At 41.2% G+C, this 14,595-nt stretch overlaps 2 protein-coding genes across 6 annotated transcripts; both read right to left on the bottom strand.

The window, feature by feature from the left end:
- Nucleotides 1–990: 990 nt before the first annotated feature.
- paqr3b (progestin and adipoQ receptor family member IIIb) lies at nt 991–4,611 on the bottom strand. 3 transcript variants are annotated; one of them, XM_043250148.1, is made up of 7 exons: nt 4,451–4,611; nt 3,850–4,093; nt 3,612–3,774; nt 3,373–3,528; nt 2,988–3,185; nt 2,816–2,906; nt 991–1,797 (listed from the first exon to the last, which is right to left on the bottom strand). In XM_043250148.1, exons 2-7 carry the CDS (start codon nt 4,032–4,034, stop codon nt 1,655–1,657), a joined length of 936 nt encoding a protein of 311 aa, XP_043106083.1. In that variant the 5' UTR covers nt 4,035–4,093; nt 4,451–4,611; the 3' UTR covers nt 991–1,654. The 3 variants fall into 3 exon arrangements, with proteins under 3 accessions (XP_043106083.1, XP_043106084.1, XP_043106085.1); XM_043250149.1 differs by having other exon boundaries at nt 3,850–4,048; nt 4,451–4,600; XM_043250150.1 differs by having other exon boundaries at nt 1,662–1,797; nt 2,988–3,207.
- Nucleotides 4,612–4,952: 341 nt separating this feature from the next.
- antxr2b (ANTXR cell adhesion molecule 2b) lies at nt 4,953–14,139 on the bottom strand. 3 transcript variants are annotated; one of them, XM_043250145.1, is made up of 18 exons: nt 13,729–14,138; nt 13,443–13,536; nt 13,097–13,168; nt 12,934–13,015; nt 12,749–12,853; nt 12,532–12,600; nt 12,049–12,129; nt 11,904–11,964; nt 10,851–10,949; nt 10,513–10,582; nt 10,093–10,171; nt 9,118–9,213; nt 8,977–9,027; nt 8,801–8,896; nt 8,562–8,735; nt 8,404–8,484; nt 5,870–5,936; nt 4,953–5,790 (listed from the first exon to the last, which is right to left on the bottom strand). In XM_043250145.1, the coding sequence occupies exons 1-17, from the start codon at nt 13,772–13,774 to the stop codon at nt 5,898–5,900; spliced, it is 1,395 nt and encodes a 464-aa protein (XP_043106080.1). In that variant the 5' UTR covers nt 13,775–14,138; the 3' UTR covers nt 4,953–5,790; nt 5,870–5,897. The 3 variants fall into 3 exon arrangements, with proteins under 3 accessions (XP_043106080.1, XP_043106078.1, XP_043106081.1); XM_043250143.1 differs by having other exon boundaries at nt 13,443–13,514; nt 13,729–14,137; XM_043250146.1 differs by lacking the exon at nt 9,118–9,213 and having other exon boundaries at nt 8,977–9,051; nt 13,443–13,514; nt 13,729–14,139.
- Between the last annotated feature and the right edge of the window lie 456 nt (nt 14,140–14,595).

Here is a 14,595-nt window from a genome sequence, read left to right as displayed (position 1 = left end):
ATTATTAACATCTAATCCACCAAGACAATGCAGATTGTCTCGAGAAAGTGATGCTTGCAGATGCTGCTTAAGACAACAACAAAAGATTCTTAACTCCTTTCACCAGTAAAGACACCCCTGATGAGGTTTTAATTTGCTCTGGAGCATCTGTGAGGTCAACGGCAGATTGTGAAACGATTTGAGGCCCCGAGGCGTATGATTTTGTGGGAAAGTCATTCTCGTGAGATATTGCTTGCATCCGTGCTAATATTACACTTGGAGATTAAGCAAGAGAAAAACTAAAGAAATGTTTATGCAATAAAAAAAATGCAGTTTAAATAGTGATGTGGGTTTTTATAGAAATTCATCAGACAAATTAAGATAAGCACGTGTACAAACAGTCTGCAGAAGAGAAAACTCACAGATTTTCTTAATTACTGTTCACAACATGCACTAAAAGAAACACGACCTCTAAACAACATTCTCCCTTTTCAATTAGGCCTCGTCTTCAGACAGGAAATGAACAATGGCCTGGAAAACCCCTAATGCACCAGAGAACAACAAATCACTGGGATTAAAACAGATTTATGATTAAGACAACTGAGCTCTTTTATTATGCCAAAACTCCACGTATGATGGTATCATTAAGGGATTAAGACACAACTTTCACGTAGCATATAGCGTTCGTTGTTCTGAAGGATTAGGATATTGAGATAATAAGTCACGTTGGTTTACTGAATGCGATTCTGATATTCATTTCTTCGTAGCGAAGTGAAACAAACACATATATGACGTTTGGCGAACTTTAAAACCATAATTCGGAAACGTTTACAAATGGAGCGTGCTTAAGTGTGTGAAATACTACTTTATGAAGCTTATATTTCCACACGGAAGTTAGCCGCTTCTGTGTGCGCGAGACTTCCGGTTCGTCAGTCGCCGCGGGGAAAGCGCGTGAACGGTATGTTAGCACTACACACCACTGCATTAAAAAACACGACTTCAAGCAGCAAAACGAGTACAAACAAGATTTTTTTATTCAGTTTCACAATTCATATTCAGACAAGCCGTTTGCGGCAACTCAAAGAAAAACGAGCAACAAGACACGTTTAAAAAGGAGGAGATGAAACGCACAAAAGATTTTGTAGGCTAGAACCTGATATATGTTTATAATCAATTCAGTGCAAGTATAGTGATTTTGACCCATTTGTTCACAAAAACTACTAAAGTAATGCTTTCTTGGTCATTTAAATGCCCATTTTCCAGTGCTGCTTTACACATGAACTCAAATGTGTTTAATACTTCAAAACAAGTCCCTTTAACAAACACTAAAATCAGTATTACCGTAGTATTCATCAGTCAGAGAACAGTGATAGTTAAGAGCATTTCAATTAAGGACATTCCAGAAAAGTCATAGCGTCATATGTATAGTTTCACAAACCCAATGGTACCATGAGAAAAAGGCTCGATAGAAAACAAACTACATGAAGTAACAGACAAAGACACTTGATATCCAGCAGAGAATATTTATGATTGCTCCAGACGTGATTTTCGATGCACGTTACCCCACAGTAGGGTGTTCGAAGGCCAATGAGAGGTAAAGTTTAGTTGATTCTAACTTAAAATAATGCCAAACAAAACCCCAATGACTACGTTGAACAGGTGATTCTATAACCGTTCAGCCATGACTGCTGTAGTCCGTGCAGGGCTGGTTGTGTCTGTACTTCATGATGTAGATGGCGGTTTGATGCCACCAGTAGAACATGACCACCACCAGAACATGCCAGAGCTGATGACTGGCTCCGAGATAGTTCAGCTGGCCTGCGGGGACACGCATGAAAAGGAAGGGTTAACGATCAATCACTTTTATTTCTATAGCTCTTTTAACAACACGGGTTGCATCAAAGCACTGTACAGTATAATAACAGGGATGTATAATGACGAGAGTGAACAGTTTGTTATTAAATGCAGAGACGGTCCCTGGAAGCAATTCGACGATAATGACTAGAAGTTAAGTGTCCCCAACAAAGAAGACAGAGGAACCAAACCCGATCCATACAGAACGGAGAAAAAAAACCTTGGGAGAAACCAGACTCAGTTGAGACCAGTTCTCCTCTGACCGGACGCCCAGCACTTAACTTCCTGTTAATCTCTTAACGTTTATGACGATGTGATTTCTGACTCATCTGGTCAATTCGATTATTTCGATACGATTAAAGCGCAACGTGCAACCAGAATTAAACCGGTTATCTGGATTTAAGCATTTTTAACTAATTAAAATCTAGCATTTTTTCCAAAATATGTGGCATTCAAAGAAGGGTAAAGGTTTTGGGTTGTTTTTTTTTTTTTTTTTAAAGGAATACTTGGTATTCCCCCGCCAGGCTGTCCAAGATGTAGTCTTTATCAGAACAGATTTGGAGAAATTTAGCATTGCTTCATTGCTCACCAGCAGATGCTCTGCGGTGAATGGGTGCCGTCGGAATGAGAGTCCAACTGTTAACATCTCGTAAAGTACAATGCTGCATGTTTGCAAGAAACAAAACCATTATTGAGATGTTTTACATTTAAAATCCGGTTCTGCATGCTACATCTGAAAGATGAAAAAGACATGCAGCTAAAATGCCGTTATGATGGATTTGTTTCTGACGGCACCCATTTATTGCAGAGGATCTAACGCTCAGCACTCCTCTACATCTTGGATGGCCTGACATTTCATAATAGGAAAAAAAAAACTACGGGAGTCAATGGTGAGCCAGAACCAGTCTGGTTACAGACTTTCTCCAAAATATCTTCCTAATTCCTTTAATAAAATACAATAATTTAGTATAGAAAACGTCACCTGGAAAGTATCTTTCTGGGATCTTACTGACGTAGAACAGGAACGCCGAGGCGGCAATCAGATACATGACCATGACTCGAGGAAAAAACACCTGCGAACAGATGAAGTGGTCAGTACTAGAAGAGCTGGAAGTGACGCGTTTCTGTTTCCCTCCTCACAGCGGATACAGCACCTTCACGATTTCGGAGTGGAATCCTCCGTTGAGCCAGACCCAGTGGCAGGCCGGGATGATGCCGTACCCGGCCACCGAGCAGAACATGGCCGAGCGCAGCTTCTTCCACTGCTGCGTGAGGTAGAGCGGATGAATCTGAGCCGCGAACACGGCCAGGATGAGAGCCAGCACCGTCAGCAGGTACACCTGCCTCCAGAACTGAAAGCGGCACCACACGCATCTTTATAGCACATTATAAAACATATTCACATTAAAAAAACTGCCTTTTCAAATAGTAACGGCATTTCACAATAATATGTTTTTTACATAAATAGAATAAATTTGGCTAATTAAACCAATTAAAATAATGTTTTAACGTATGCAATAAAAAGATACAAATCCATACACTGTTGCAGTAGAAGGCATAGAAGACTCCAGGCACATAGCATCCCAAAATGCCCACAGATATTCCAGCATAGTCCAGAGCAAGCCAGCGGCGGCACGTCTTCTCCGAGCGATGACAACAAAACAAGTGATAGCCCACGGAGCACAGCATGCAGACCTGAGCATGAAACACACGGAGCTTATTCGTTCCTGTGATCGTCTGAGCTCATAAACAGAAGTAGCCCAGGGCTTATACATCACCTGGAAACAAAACAGTCCGATCGAGTAAATGACGTAGTCCTCTCGAGAAGCCCCCGCGGACGGCAGGACCGTGGCCATGTCATTCACTCCCAGCGAGAAGAACAGCAGGAACCCGAGCAGATGGCTCCAGATGTTCACGCTCTCGTTGGACAGGATGAATATGCTGCGAGACACGAGAAATGACGAGCGGGCCGTACGGGCGACACGACCTGGACCACGGACAGGGAAGGAGACTCACCTTTTGAGGCACAGTTTGGACGGCAGGTGCGCTCTGTATCCATCCGTGATGTAGGGATTCTCCTTCAGGAACACTGGGATCTGTTCGTAGGTGTACAGCCGGATTCCTCGGGGCACGAGCACGGGCCAGTACTGATAGCTGCCCAGCTCGATGTAATGAGTGCTCTTGAGGATGTTCTGAGGCATCTTGGTTCATGTGGCTGGAGGAGCAAGGCCAATGTGTGTCTCACTAAGGCGGTGTCCCTCTACACACACGATATCGATAAAGCCAAAAATATCAGCTCCAACTAAAAGCCCTAATAGCAAAGTAACTGTCAAGATTTAAAGTAGGGCGAGCTGGTTTTAATAACTTTGCGTGTATTTAAATACATGGCTAGTGAGGCTCATTCAAATATACAATTCTCTACATTTACCGAGAACTAATATATTATGAACACACCCAAATCAGCAATGAATCAATGAGCAAATACAGATAAATACAGATAATGTTTAGTTTGTGCCGCGGATGTCTGCTGCAGGCTAACAACATCGGCGCTTTAATGCGGATTAGATTAGGTTTTTAAACCCATTAGATCTCAGTGTAAGTACAACAAACCTCTCACCTCCAGGTAAAGACCCGCCGTCTATCCCATCCAGCCCTACTGGTTTCTTAATTTCCGATTAATAACAGAATGTGAGCGTCATATTGATGTTGGTGACCGGCGATTAGCCGAGCGGCTAAAGGCTAACGACGCGAGTGTGTGACATTAAAATCCTGCGACACACTCAAAGCGCGACGCTCGCTTCATCGGTGGGTTTTTTTATTATTATATTTTTTTTATATGCAAATAAATATATACGCAAAAACAATTATATATATATATATACACACACACACAGTAAAAAAAATCATGTAGAATATTATATATAACGTGTGATTCTCAATCGCCCTTTTACTTTTCAGCAAACTAATCTCTCATAAAATATAAGAGATTAGGATTATAATTTGGAATATCCAGACGTAGCGTGCAATAATCAGACATTATAAAGTCTGTTCATTGTGTTTCTGACTAATCCCTGCCAAACTCGGGTTTTTAATTCTTCACATTCATCAGACCATTTGAGGAATCTCGGCAAGAATTTATTGATCATTGTAAAAAAATAAAATAAAATAATTTTACGTTTTAATACAGGCTTGTTTGCATCATAAATCACAGTGAAGCACTATAATTCTGTGTTATGTACTTGCATGCCACTTACTTCAATAACAAACAACTGATGAATGTAATGTACCTGCAAAGAAAAGTCTCACTATCCTTCAGAAATTATTCCAATATTCTCAATAACTAAAATATAACCGTTCTTCTTCTTATTATTATTACGTAACTGCTTTAATATTTTTGTAGAAATAATTACATTTCAGGATTCTTTGATGAAAAGAAAGTCATAACTGTCACTTTTATTGAATTTAATGCCAATTTAAATTTTTCTTCTTATTATTATTCTTATTATATTTTTTAATATTACTGTTAATTTTGTTCCCACAAACATTCTAAGAGAACAAGCGAATTATTATAATTTCTTTTATTGGATTTATATGCCATTTACTTCATGAACATGTATCTATTGCGCACGTGATCTATTGATTAAATCAAAGTCTCATAAATAAATATAAGGACGAATAATTAAATACACACCTCCACGAATGTACTAGACAATCGACATCTTTGCAAACAATAATGGAATTAAAAGTAATAATTTACATTTTCTTTCTCAGACAAACCCGTTCAAGAAGGCACTGTATCGGTTGGTAACTACAAAAAAGGTTATAAAAGCATTAAATTCAACCACATTCACGCAGAAACAAAGTCAGCAGGCTAGATTCAAACGTGTCAGAATTAAAATTCAGAAGTACACTTCTTCACGCGGCTGTGGATCATCAGTCCGTTTCGTCTGAACGTACCTGAAAGGTGACATTTATGGTCAGTTTTAAGGAACATCTGGGTTTCCCAAATAGTGTGTTATAATGTTAGGGACCTTACTTTATAGTAAAGCACACGCGGTGTTCGGTCAGTGAGTCTGAACTCTGTTGAATTTGATGCAGCGCCCCTGAAAAACCAAAGCAGGAGGTTACTCTCTAACACAGATCTCCCATCGTCTCTGAACCCCATCACCTCGTGTACATGTGAAATAGGACACGCGTTACTAGCCGCGTCCTCAAAGACTAGTCCGTATCACATTAACTCAGCGCTGCATCATACGCACTGGGGGTTTTAAATGCAAAAAATCGACTTGACAGTGTTTTTGTCGCGCTGACGTGTAGGGTAATTTGTAATAATTGAGCTCAGTTGAGAGAAGGTTTGATTTTAATTGGCGGTGAGGAAGCAGGAGTGATGGAGGTCAGGCAACACTAATGTTTGACGAAGCCTGTCCGGACAGATCTGCCGTGAATCAGGTACCAGTGTTAATAATTAAGGCCTGGTCATAACAAGTCGGTACCCATCCACCTTCATTTTAACATTGGGAGTGAAAATGGTTTTTTGTTTCTACATTTTCCTGAAGATAACGAGTGCTGCTTATCTTTGGAAATCCTTGGTGGCTCTGAGTCTGTTTATTAATCCGAGGCGGACAGAAAAGTCATTTATTTATACCCTACCATGAACAACACACTGAACGCCTAAAGACAAGTCAACGTGGAATAACATAAGAAAAAGGTTTCGTGTTTTTATGTCCCTATTATTATACTCTTATATAAATAAAAATGTCTTTTAAGAAAAAAAAAATTACTTTAAGACTCAAGCCTGATATGAAAAGCAATTTTAGCAAAAAATAATCTTTGGACATTTAGGTTTCTGCATCAATTATACATGTATAGAGCTGAATAAATAATCTTTCCGTTGATGTATTGATTATTTAAGACTATATATAACGATTAAAAAATTTAGGAAATTTTACATTTTGAGAAAATCATCTTTAAAGTTTAAATGAAGCTCTTAGCAATGCATATTACTAATCAAAAATTAATTTTTAATATATTTACGGTAGGACGTTTACTAAATATTTTCATGGAAGACGATCTTTGCTTAATAACCTAACGCTGCACCTTCTTTTGTGGTCCAGGGACACACTTTAACAAAATTGTCTTTGTGGCCCCGAAGGACGTCGAGTTAAAGTCAAACTCAGTGTGACGGTGCAATCAGCGTGAGGTCAGAGGTCACTGTAGCGTGGGACACAGGGCGCCCCTTCATGACAGCTTGATCTCTGCCGGTCAGGTCGAGCTAATGAGTGTAATAGCGAGGCCTGCTGCGTGATGAGTGTGTGTGTGTGTGTGTGTGTGTGTGTGTGTGTGTGTGTGTGTGTGTGTGTGTGTGTGTGAGTGTGTGTGTGTGTGTGTGAGTGTGAGTGTGAGTATGTGTGTGTGTGTGTGTGTGTGTGTGTGTGTGTGTGTGTGTGTGTGTGTGTGTGTGAGTGTGTGTGTGTGTGTGTGTGTGTGTGTGTGTGTGAGTGTGTGTGTGTGTGTGTGTGTGTGTGTGTGTGTGTGTGTGTGTGTGTGTGTGTGTGTGTGTGACGGCACTGTCCGCCTCGTTTGTGCAGCTCATTAGAGCTAATGAGTCTTTTCAGCAGCACAAACACTGTCCTGCAGAGATCCCGTCGTAAGCTCCTGACCAACATAGTCATTAACGTTCGTTTAAACGGAAAAAACGAGACTGAGGTCACCAGGTTTATCTATATATCTATATGTGCTTATCAAAATAAAGATTTGCAAAAGACTCGTCCCGGGCTTTATGCTCAACACAGCAGCTAGCTTTTGGATATTCTCATAACAAACTAGTGGATATTTTCATAATGAAATAATAGCGGCAGAGCTTTATTATATCTTACACATGATTGAAGCATTTTTCAAGATTTAAGTGTGGCATGAAAAACCTTTGGAAAACCATACAAAATGCTGGTGTAGATGGACGGCATTTTTAAGATTAAAACACCTTCTGCATCCGGATTAATGTAGACTTGGTCTAAAATACCCTACCTGTTTTTGCAAAAAAGCAATCCCATAATGCACTGCGACGAGCTCAGTGTGCTATTAAAAAAATACATATAATTATATAACGTTAAGTATGAAGTATTAACAAAAGATATATACGGGTAGTGGACTTACCAACGCGTCCACCTATGGTGTCAACAGCAAAAATGTAAAAAATGTTTTTTAAAAAAACAAAATCTCATGCTATTTATAACTCTATTGTATTTTTCTCATGTTGTACGTTGAGTATTTTATTTTGCACATTTTTGCTCCGTCACAAAGTAGACAAAGGCTCGTTTTTAGTTGTTAGTTACCTATATAGGATCTGAAATATGTTCTGTGTTTTCTTATAGCATCACGTTATTAGCTTAGCAGCGAGACGTATTCAGAGCGGTAGAGAACTGGATCATTTACCCTGATGTCTTTGTGCTATCAGATTAGTTGTTCCCTATGTAGTGTGTTCCAAATGGTCACTTAGGAGCTTCCAGTTACACAGTGCTAGTATAATAAAGTAATAATAAACCGTAAATGCGCAAAGCAAGGCCGCCGTACCTTGTCGCTTGCCGTGGGTCTCATGATAGCGACTCGGTGGTATTGTCTACGCAGCAGCGCCAGCACGGCATCAAACCGCCCCTAAAAACACAAGCGCAACGGCGTTTGTACAAATGCAAAGAATTGCCTGAAAGCCGGAGCGTTGACGGGAAACTCACTTTAATGGGCGTGTACCATTTGTCTCGGACGGGGGCCGGATGTACCGGCGGTGGTCTGGGTGGGGGTCTTTTGACAGGCTCTTCAAACTCCTCCTCAGGCATTCTGACCACGGCGTTTTTGGCTTTGGCCAGCCGCGTCCCTTCCTCCGTAGAGCCCTTCTCCCCCCAGCGAACCTGCGGAGGACGTACGCTTCAGTGTGTGTCCGAACAACCAATGTTTTCTTTGATTGTTCAGTCACCTCCATCCGCGTGATGCCCCCGGGCCCTCGGCCCCCATAATAAGACGCGTCCACTGTAGGCCATTTCTTCTTCGGCAGAGGGTCCTCCTCGGGGTCCTGCAAGAGACAGACCATGCTTTTCAAGAAATCGCCTGTTTAGCAAATTCAGATTTCGATTTCAGCCCCAGTGTACGTACAGGGACGGGACGAGGAGGAGGAGGACGGGACGGGGGTGGATCTCTGATCACCTGCCACGGGAGGAGACAACAGTCCTATGAGATAGAAATACAGACGTGTATAGGACATAGATGCACCAGATGCGTGTACATAGCGCTCACCACCGTGCAGCAGAGAGGCCAGAACCACCACAGAACAATTAAACCCAACAACACCAGCAGCACCAGGACGAGGATCACGATCACTTTCCCATCAGACTGGAAGACACAGAAAACACCGGCAAGGTTTTCTACAGTTTATTCAGTAAGGATGCATGAAAAAAATGAACTTTCTATTCATTGAAGCATCCTGAAAGCAATGTACGCAACTGTTATCGACCTTGATAACAATCAGAGAGAGTTCAGCACATTAAGAACGATTTCTGAAGGATCACGTGACACTGAAGACTGTAATGATGCTGAAAACTCACGGGGATAAATTAGATTTTATAGCGTATTCAAATAGAAAACGTCTCTTTTAAATCGTAATAATACATCACACAATCGCTGTTTTGTTTTGGATCAGTGAGCGGGTAAAGCTTTCTTTTCAAATTTTACTGTATAGAATTTAAAAACATCTGAAATGCATCCAAAAACGAATATTGCATGGGAAAAAGCGAAACTAAAATGAGAAACTAAAATAAAATAGTCAAATTAAATCAACTGAAATAAACATTTAAATCAAAAACTAAAAAGGTTAAAAAGAAAGATAACTGTAACTAAATTCAAATAAAATGTTTACCAAAAAAAAAAAAAAAAATCTAACACAATAAAAACATAACAATAACATGCTTTTTGCAAATCATATCTCCATATATGTATATGCATATACTGTGTATATATACTAAAACTAAAATAGTTGGTTAATGCATGTTGAAACAATGGATTGTAATACTTATATATATACACACACACACACACACACACACACACACACACACACACACACACACACACACACACAGTATTACAATCCATTGTTTCAACATGCATTAACCAACTATTTTAGTTTAATTATGTTCCTATAACCCATATACTGACCTTTTTAGGAACACGTATGAATTAATTTGTTTTGTTAAAACTCTATTGTGTACTTACACATGTAGTGGCATATATTGTGATTGGACTGGAAACAAAAGATTGGCCGTTATTCAGACTAATGAGCACTTCGAGGGAGCTGCAGAGAAAGGGAAAGTCCGTTATCACATGATCACACGCCACACGAGGAGCACAGTTCATACGAAGACACCGACGGTATTCTTTTTAAAACAACGACAAAGTCTCTTTCAAAACACACTTGGCCGTGACGTGACGCAAGCGCCGGTTCATTTTGCATGTCTCTTTAAGGCACACACACTGCTTTGTTTCAGCCCTGCACTGAGCCTGCTCCTTATCAGTCTATTAGCTAAGCTATAAACAGAAACCGAGATAAAAACCCCCGGGAAAAGATGATGCACTGTAACAGCTCTGAATGGAGAGCCACTGTTCCCCGACTGGAGCTGGTCCGATGCCACTTACTCTCCGACCTCGGTCAGCACTGGCGCTGGACACAGCACGTAATCGTCCTTCACTGCACCCGCCTTCTCGTCTACGAGGAAGAGAGAGCCGCATGAGATGGCCGTAAAATGCCAAATACAGGCTGAAGCACAGAGGCCTCATTTAAGGATGTGGTGCGTGAGGATAAAAAGAGCAAGAGCCCCTGGAGGCCATGCCGAGTTTAGGAGCGCTCAAATAATAAAAACATTGTGGTTTAATGTGCTATTTCTTCATTCGCCGAATGGGGAGGTAATTACATGGCTTGTATTTTAAGGCGTGTTGTGTTTTATATAATAGAGGGAATGCACTGGCTGGCTTACTGTAAGGATCCTGTTGATTAACAGATAATGTGCAGACCACAGCCTCAGACGTTCTTCCCTGCGTGAACCCTCTTCCCCGAAGGACGATGTTGAACGTTTCTAAAACACAGTGTTTTGCTGAAATTAGTCGCGAGGTTTTAGAGAATCAGGTTTGCGTGCTCCATTTGGACGGCGTTCACACCGCAGGGCTTCACGCCTAATTCTGATTCGCTGACTTTTAAAAGTGACCCGTATCCGACGTCTGCTGTGATGTAGCCCACGAACAGGGTTGCCAGGTCTGCGAAACAAAACACTAGCTAAAACTAGCTCCATCGAGGGTCCCTCGAAATAACATTCTGGGGTGAGGTGAAGACCGTTATAACGTGCAAACTCAAAAACGGTTTATCGTACACTGACAGATTTGTGTTTGTGGTGACGTTACATGAAGGTGATTGGATAGGGTATTTGATTAAGGTGATCTGATTGGCTGACGCAACGTACGTCATTGATTACGTGGCATGAGTGCCCACTACTGGCCAAACCCTTGATCCCTTAGAATCAGCTGTGAAGTTGGTTTATTGTCTACGCTTTCTATATCTATATGTTAAGAAAATGTAGCGTTATATATTAAGAAGTTGTTCGGGGTGGGGTTAAATTAATGTCGTGTTGCATTGTGGTCTGTGAAGCGGCCTGAAGTGTGCCTGTCTATCTTGGTCTAAATCGAGAAGTTGAGGGTCTGTCTATATTAACTTCTTCCATCCACTTCGCGAAGCAGAATACACTTCAAAATGCAAAATCGCAAGTGTGTGTCTAAAAATGTTGACGTCAATTGCGATCGGTCACCTTTTCGTTGATGTATGTTTTAATAGCGGTCGGGTTTTGTTTCAAAGACTTGGCAACCCGGGAATATCCGATCTCTCCACTTTCACTGTATGCACAAATGCATCTAATTCACATCTGATTTATTTCAACGAATATCGGAATGACGTGCTTTTTTTCCCTGCTGGGTCAAATCTGATCTGTCCCACATGGGAGGAAAAACTTGGACCACGAAAATTGTGGACGTAAACATACCATTCACGCAAATGCTGGAGGGCTCAAGGTTAAAAATCTCTATGCAGGATTTCTTTAAAATCTGTAAATATAAATGCAAGTCAATTAGAAGGCAGCGTACGGACCGCATGTAAGAAAAGCAGTCTTTGTTTGTGGTAAACCTCACCGAATTGACAATGTTCCTGAGAGCCTGAAATCCTTCCACGACGGGAAACACTTGGTCTTTGCTGTCTGCAATATCTGTAAGCTAGGAGAACACACGACAGGAATGAGTTTTCTTTTCATCTCGCTCCCATTTCCCAAGACAAAGTCAATCTCTTGCTAATGTGAAACGGGCCGGATATGTGCTCTGCAGAATGCAATTACACTCAGCGCTGACCGGACGAGCTCGTTCACCAGCGTCAATATAAAGGATCCCTCTGTTACACTAATGCACGTGAAAAAAGCAACATCGTCATGACGACAACATGCACCGACGACTTACGACCTGCAGTACATTCAGACAAAACAGGATGTTGCAAAGTAGATTTTTTCTGAAGAAAATGCATCCTAGCTGACCGCTCAAAAGAGTCCACTTCCAAGTTTATATGATATTGTAGTCTCTGGATATAATATACTATGCAAGTCAATGTCTTTAATTTCATCTTACCTGGTTTGCATCAAAGTCCTTCACACCAACACAGTATACCCGAGCGCCGTACTGTCTCGCCTGATCGGCCTGAGAGAGCCAAGGGGGAGTTTAAACGTTTTATTAAAAATAAATGTGCATAACATTAACCTTTACTGCAAAACAAGGAGGAAGATATACATATCACATCAATTCGAACACGCAATAGTTAGCAAATGCTTATGAAATGCTGCTTTACCTCTTTCACGGCAAGATCATGTAGATAGACCTCCAGCTTCCCATCAGTCAGTGCAATAATGATGCTGGAGGCTCTTGCGCCCTGGGTAGTCATCTGATCCAGTACCTAAAATGTTTTTATACGTTGTGATCGCCGACGTGCATGAAGGAGCAAAGAAAGATGGCGATAATACATCATCCGTTTACCTTTATTAACCCCTCGTGCATGTAGGTATCACCGGCGGGTCTGATCTTGCTCAAACTTTGCAGGCCATTATCAATAGCTGCCCTAAACACCCGGACAAATGCATCAGCTTTATGCTTTTTATCTGGATTAAAGCAAACGGCATCACGGTGGTGACAGACGCACCTGTCTCCAGTGAGAGGCAGGACTACTTCTGCACTGGAGGAAAACACTATAAAAGACACTCTCATTTTCGGGCTGAGGGAAGTAGAAACAATCAGTTAGGAAAAACTGTTTTCTGAAAGAGTCTGATTGGTGTAAATCACTGCCGTTAACTAGGTCACCACACCACACACTAATTCAAACACGCATTGTACACAGACCGAGGTTAAATATAGTAATCCGAAATTAAGTTTATATTTAGTTCCACACATGTGCAAGAGCTGGAGACTCAGAGGAGTGGTTTGTAGCAGGCAAGACTTTGCAGCCTTTGCCATCGGTTCTGAAAGCGGCTTTTAACTTAGTCTCTTACCTTACAAAACGATTAGTCAGTTGTTCCACAAACCCATAGATCTCCATCCAGTTGTCAGACACACTGCCCGACCTGGAATGATCAGGAACATTTGCTGCATTATAAGATAAACAGGGCCATATAAGGGCCCCTGAGAGCTGGGTAGAAAAAAACTGGCTTGCTAAAAATACCAGCACTGTTAATGCACTCGTTGGAGTTGTTTTATTGAGAATATTTCAGGTACAGGCGAGACAGAGAGAGGTGTGTTTCGTAAACACATACAGACATATATAGAGTATGAACTCACCGATCCAAAACGAAGTATAAATCAAAGGCTCCGCGGCAGGACGCATCTTCTCCTTTCCCGAAGGACGTCAGGAGAGAGATGCAGAAAAGTTGAAGGACCCAAGTGGCTTTGAAGGCACGGTCTCCGTCTGCTCTCATCCCGGTCAAGTGCGGCGCGCTGTTGTTATGGGAACACGTCGAATCCAGCGCGAGAACTGCGGCGGACGCGCGCGCGACCCTTCACTCCCGCGTGACGCGCGCCGTTAAACGACACTCCTGCGCGGGGTTCAGGAACTTTATTCAGCCTGAACATCCATCCAGAGTCATTTAATTCCGTGAAGTTCTTCTTTTTTTTATTATTCAAAGCGAGTCCGGTTTGCGCTGCACACGAGCACTTGTTTCAGTGCGCATGCGCTCCTTACTCTCTTAAAGAGCACCATAAAACCAAAATAATCGAACTGAAAGGCCTTCGGCAGCAGAACTTTTGAGCATACACCTTTTGAGCTCATATTTTCACAAAAGTAAAAAAAAATACACAAAATATTGGACCTGTAATATACTGCACGGAACTTGAATATTTTGTTTTCTATTTGAACCATATAGTATGAAATTTAAATGTATTTTAAATATAATATTTTTTTTCTTACTAGGCTAGTGATGTGCTTTGACCTTCAACACTAACATTTCTGTTCACTTTTAAAGTGAAAGGTTTTCAAGAACAACAAAAAAAAAGTACTTTAATAAAGATGTGCCACAAACGTGCTTTAAAATAAGATAAATGTGCAATAATCTTCAGCTAACTTCATTCAGTGTAGTTGTCTGCACACAAGAGAAGTGTTAAAATCATTCAAATGGGGGAAAAATCTTGGACCTCTAGGGTAGATTTTAA

This window comes from Puntigrus tetrazona, chromosome 10 (assembly GCF_018831695.1).
Source record: "Puntigrus tetrazona isolate hp1 chromosome 10, ASM1883169v1, whole genome shotgun sequence".
Lineage (NCBI taxonomy): Eukaryota > Metazoa > Chordata > Actinopteri > Cypriniformes > Cyprinidae > Puntigrus > Puntigrus tetrazona.
Note: the sequence above shows the minus strand (reverse complement) of the source record. Positions and strands in the feature narration are given on the sequence as shown.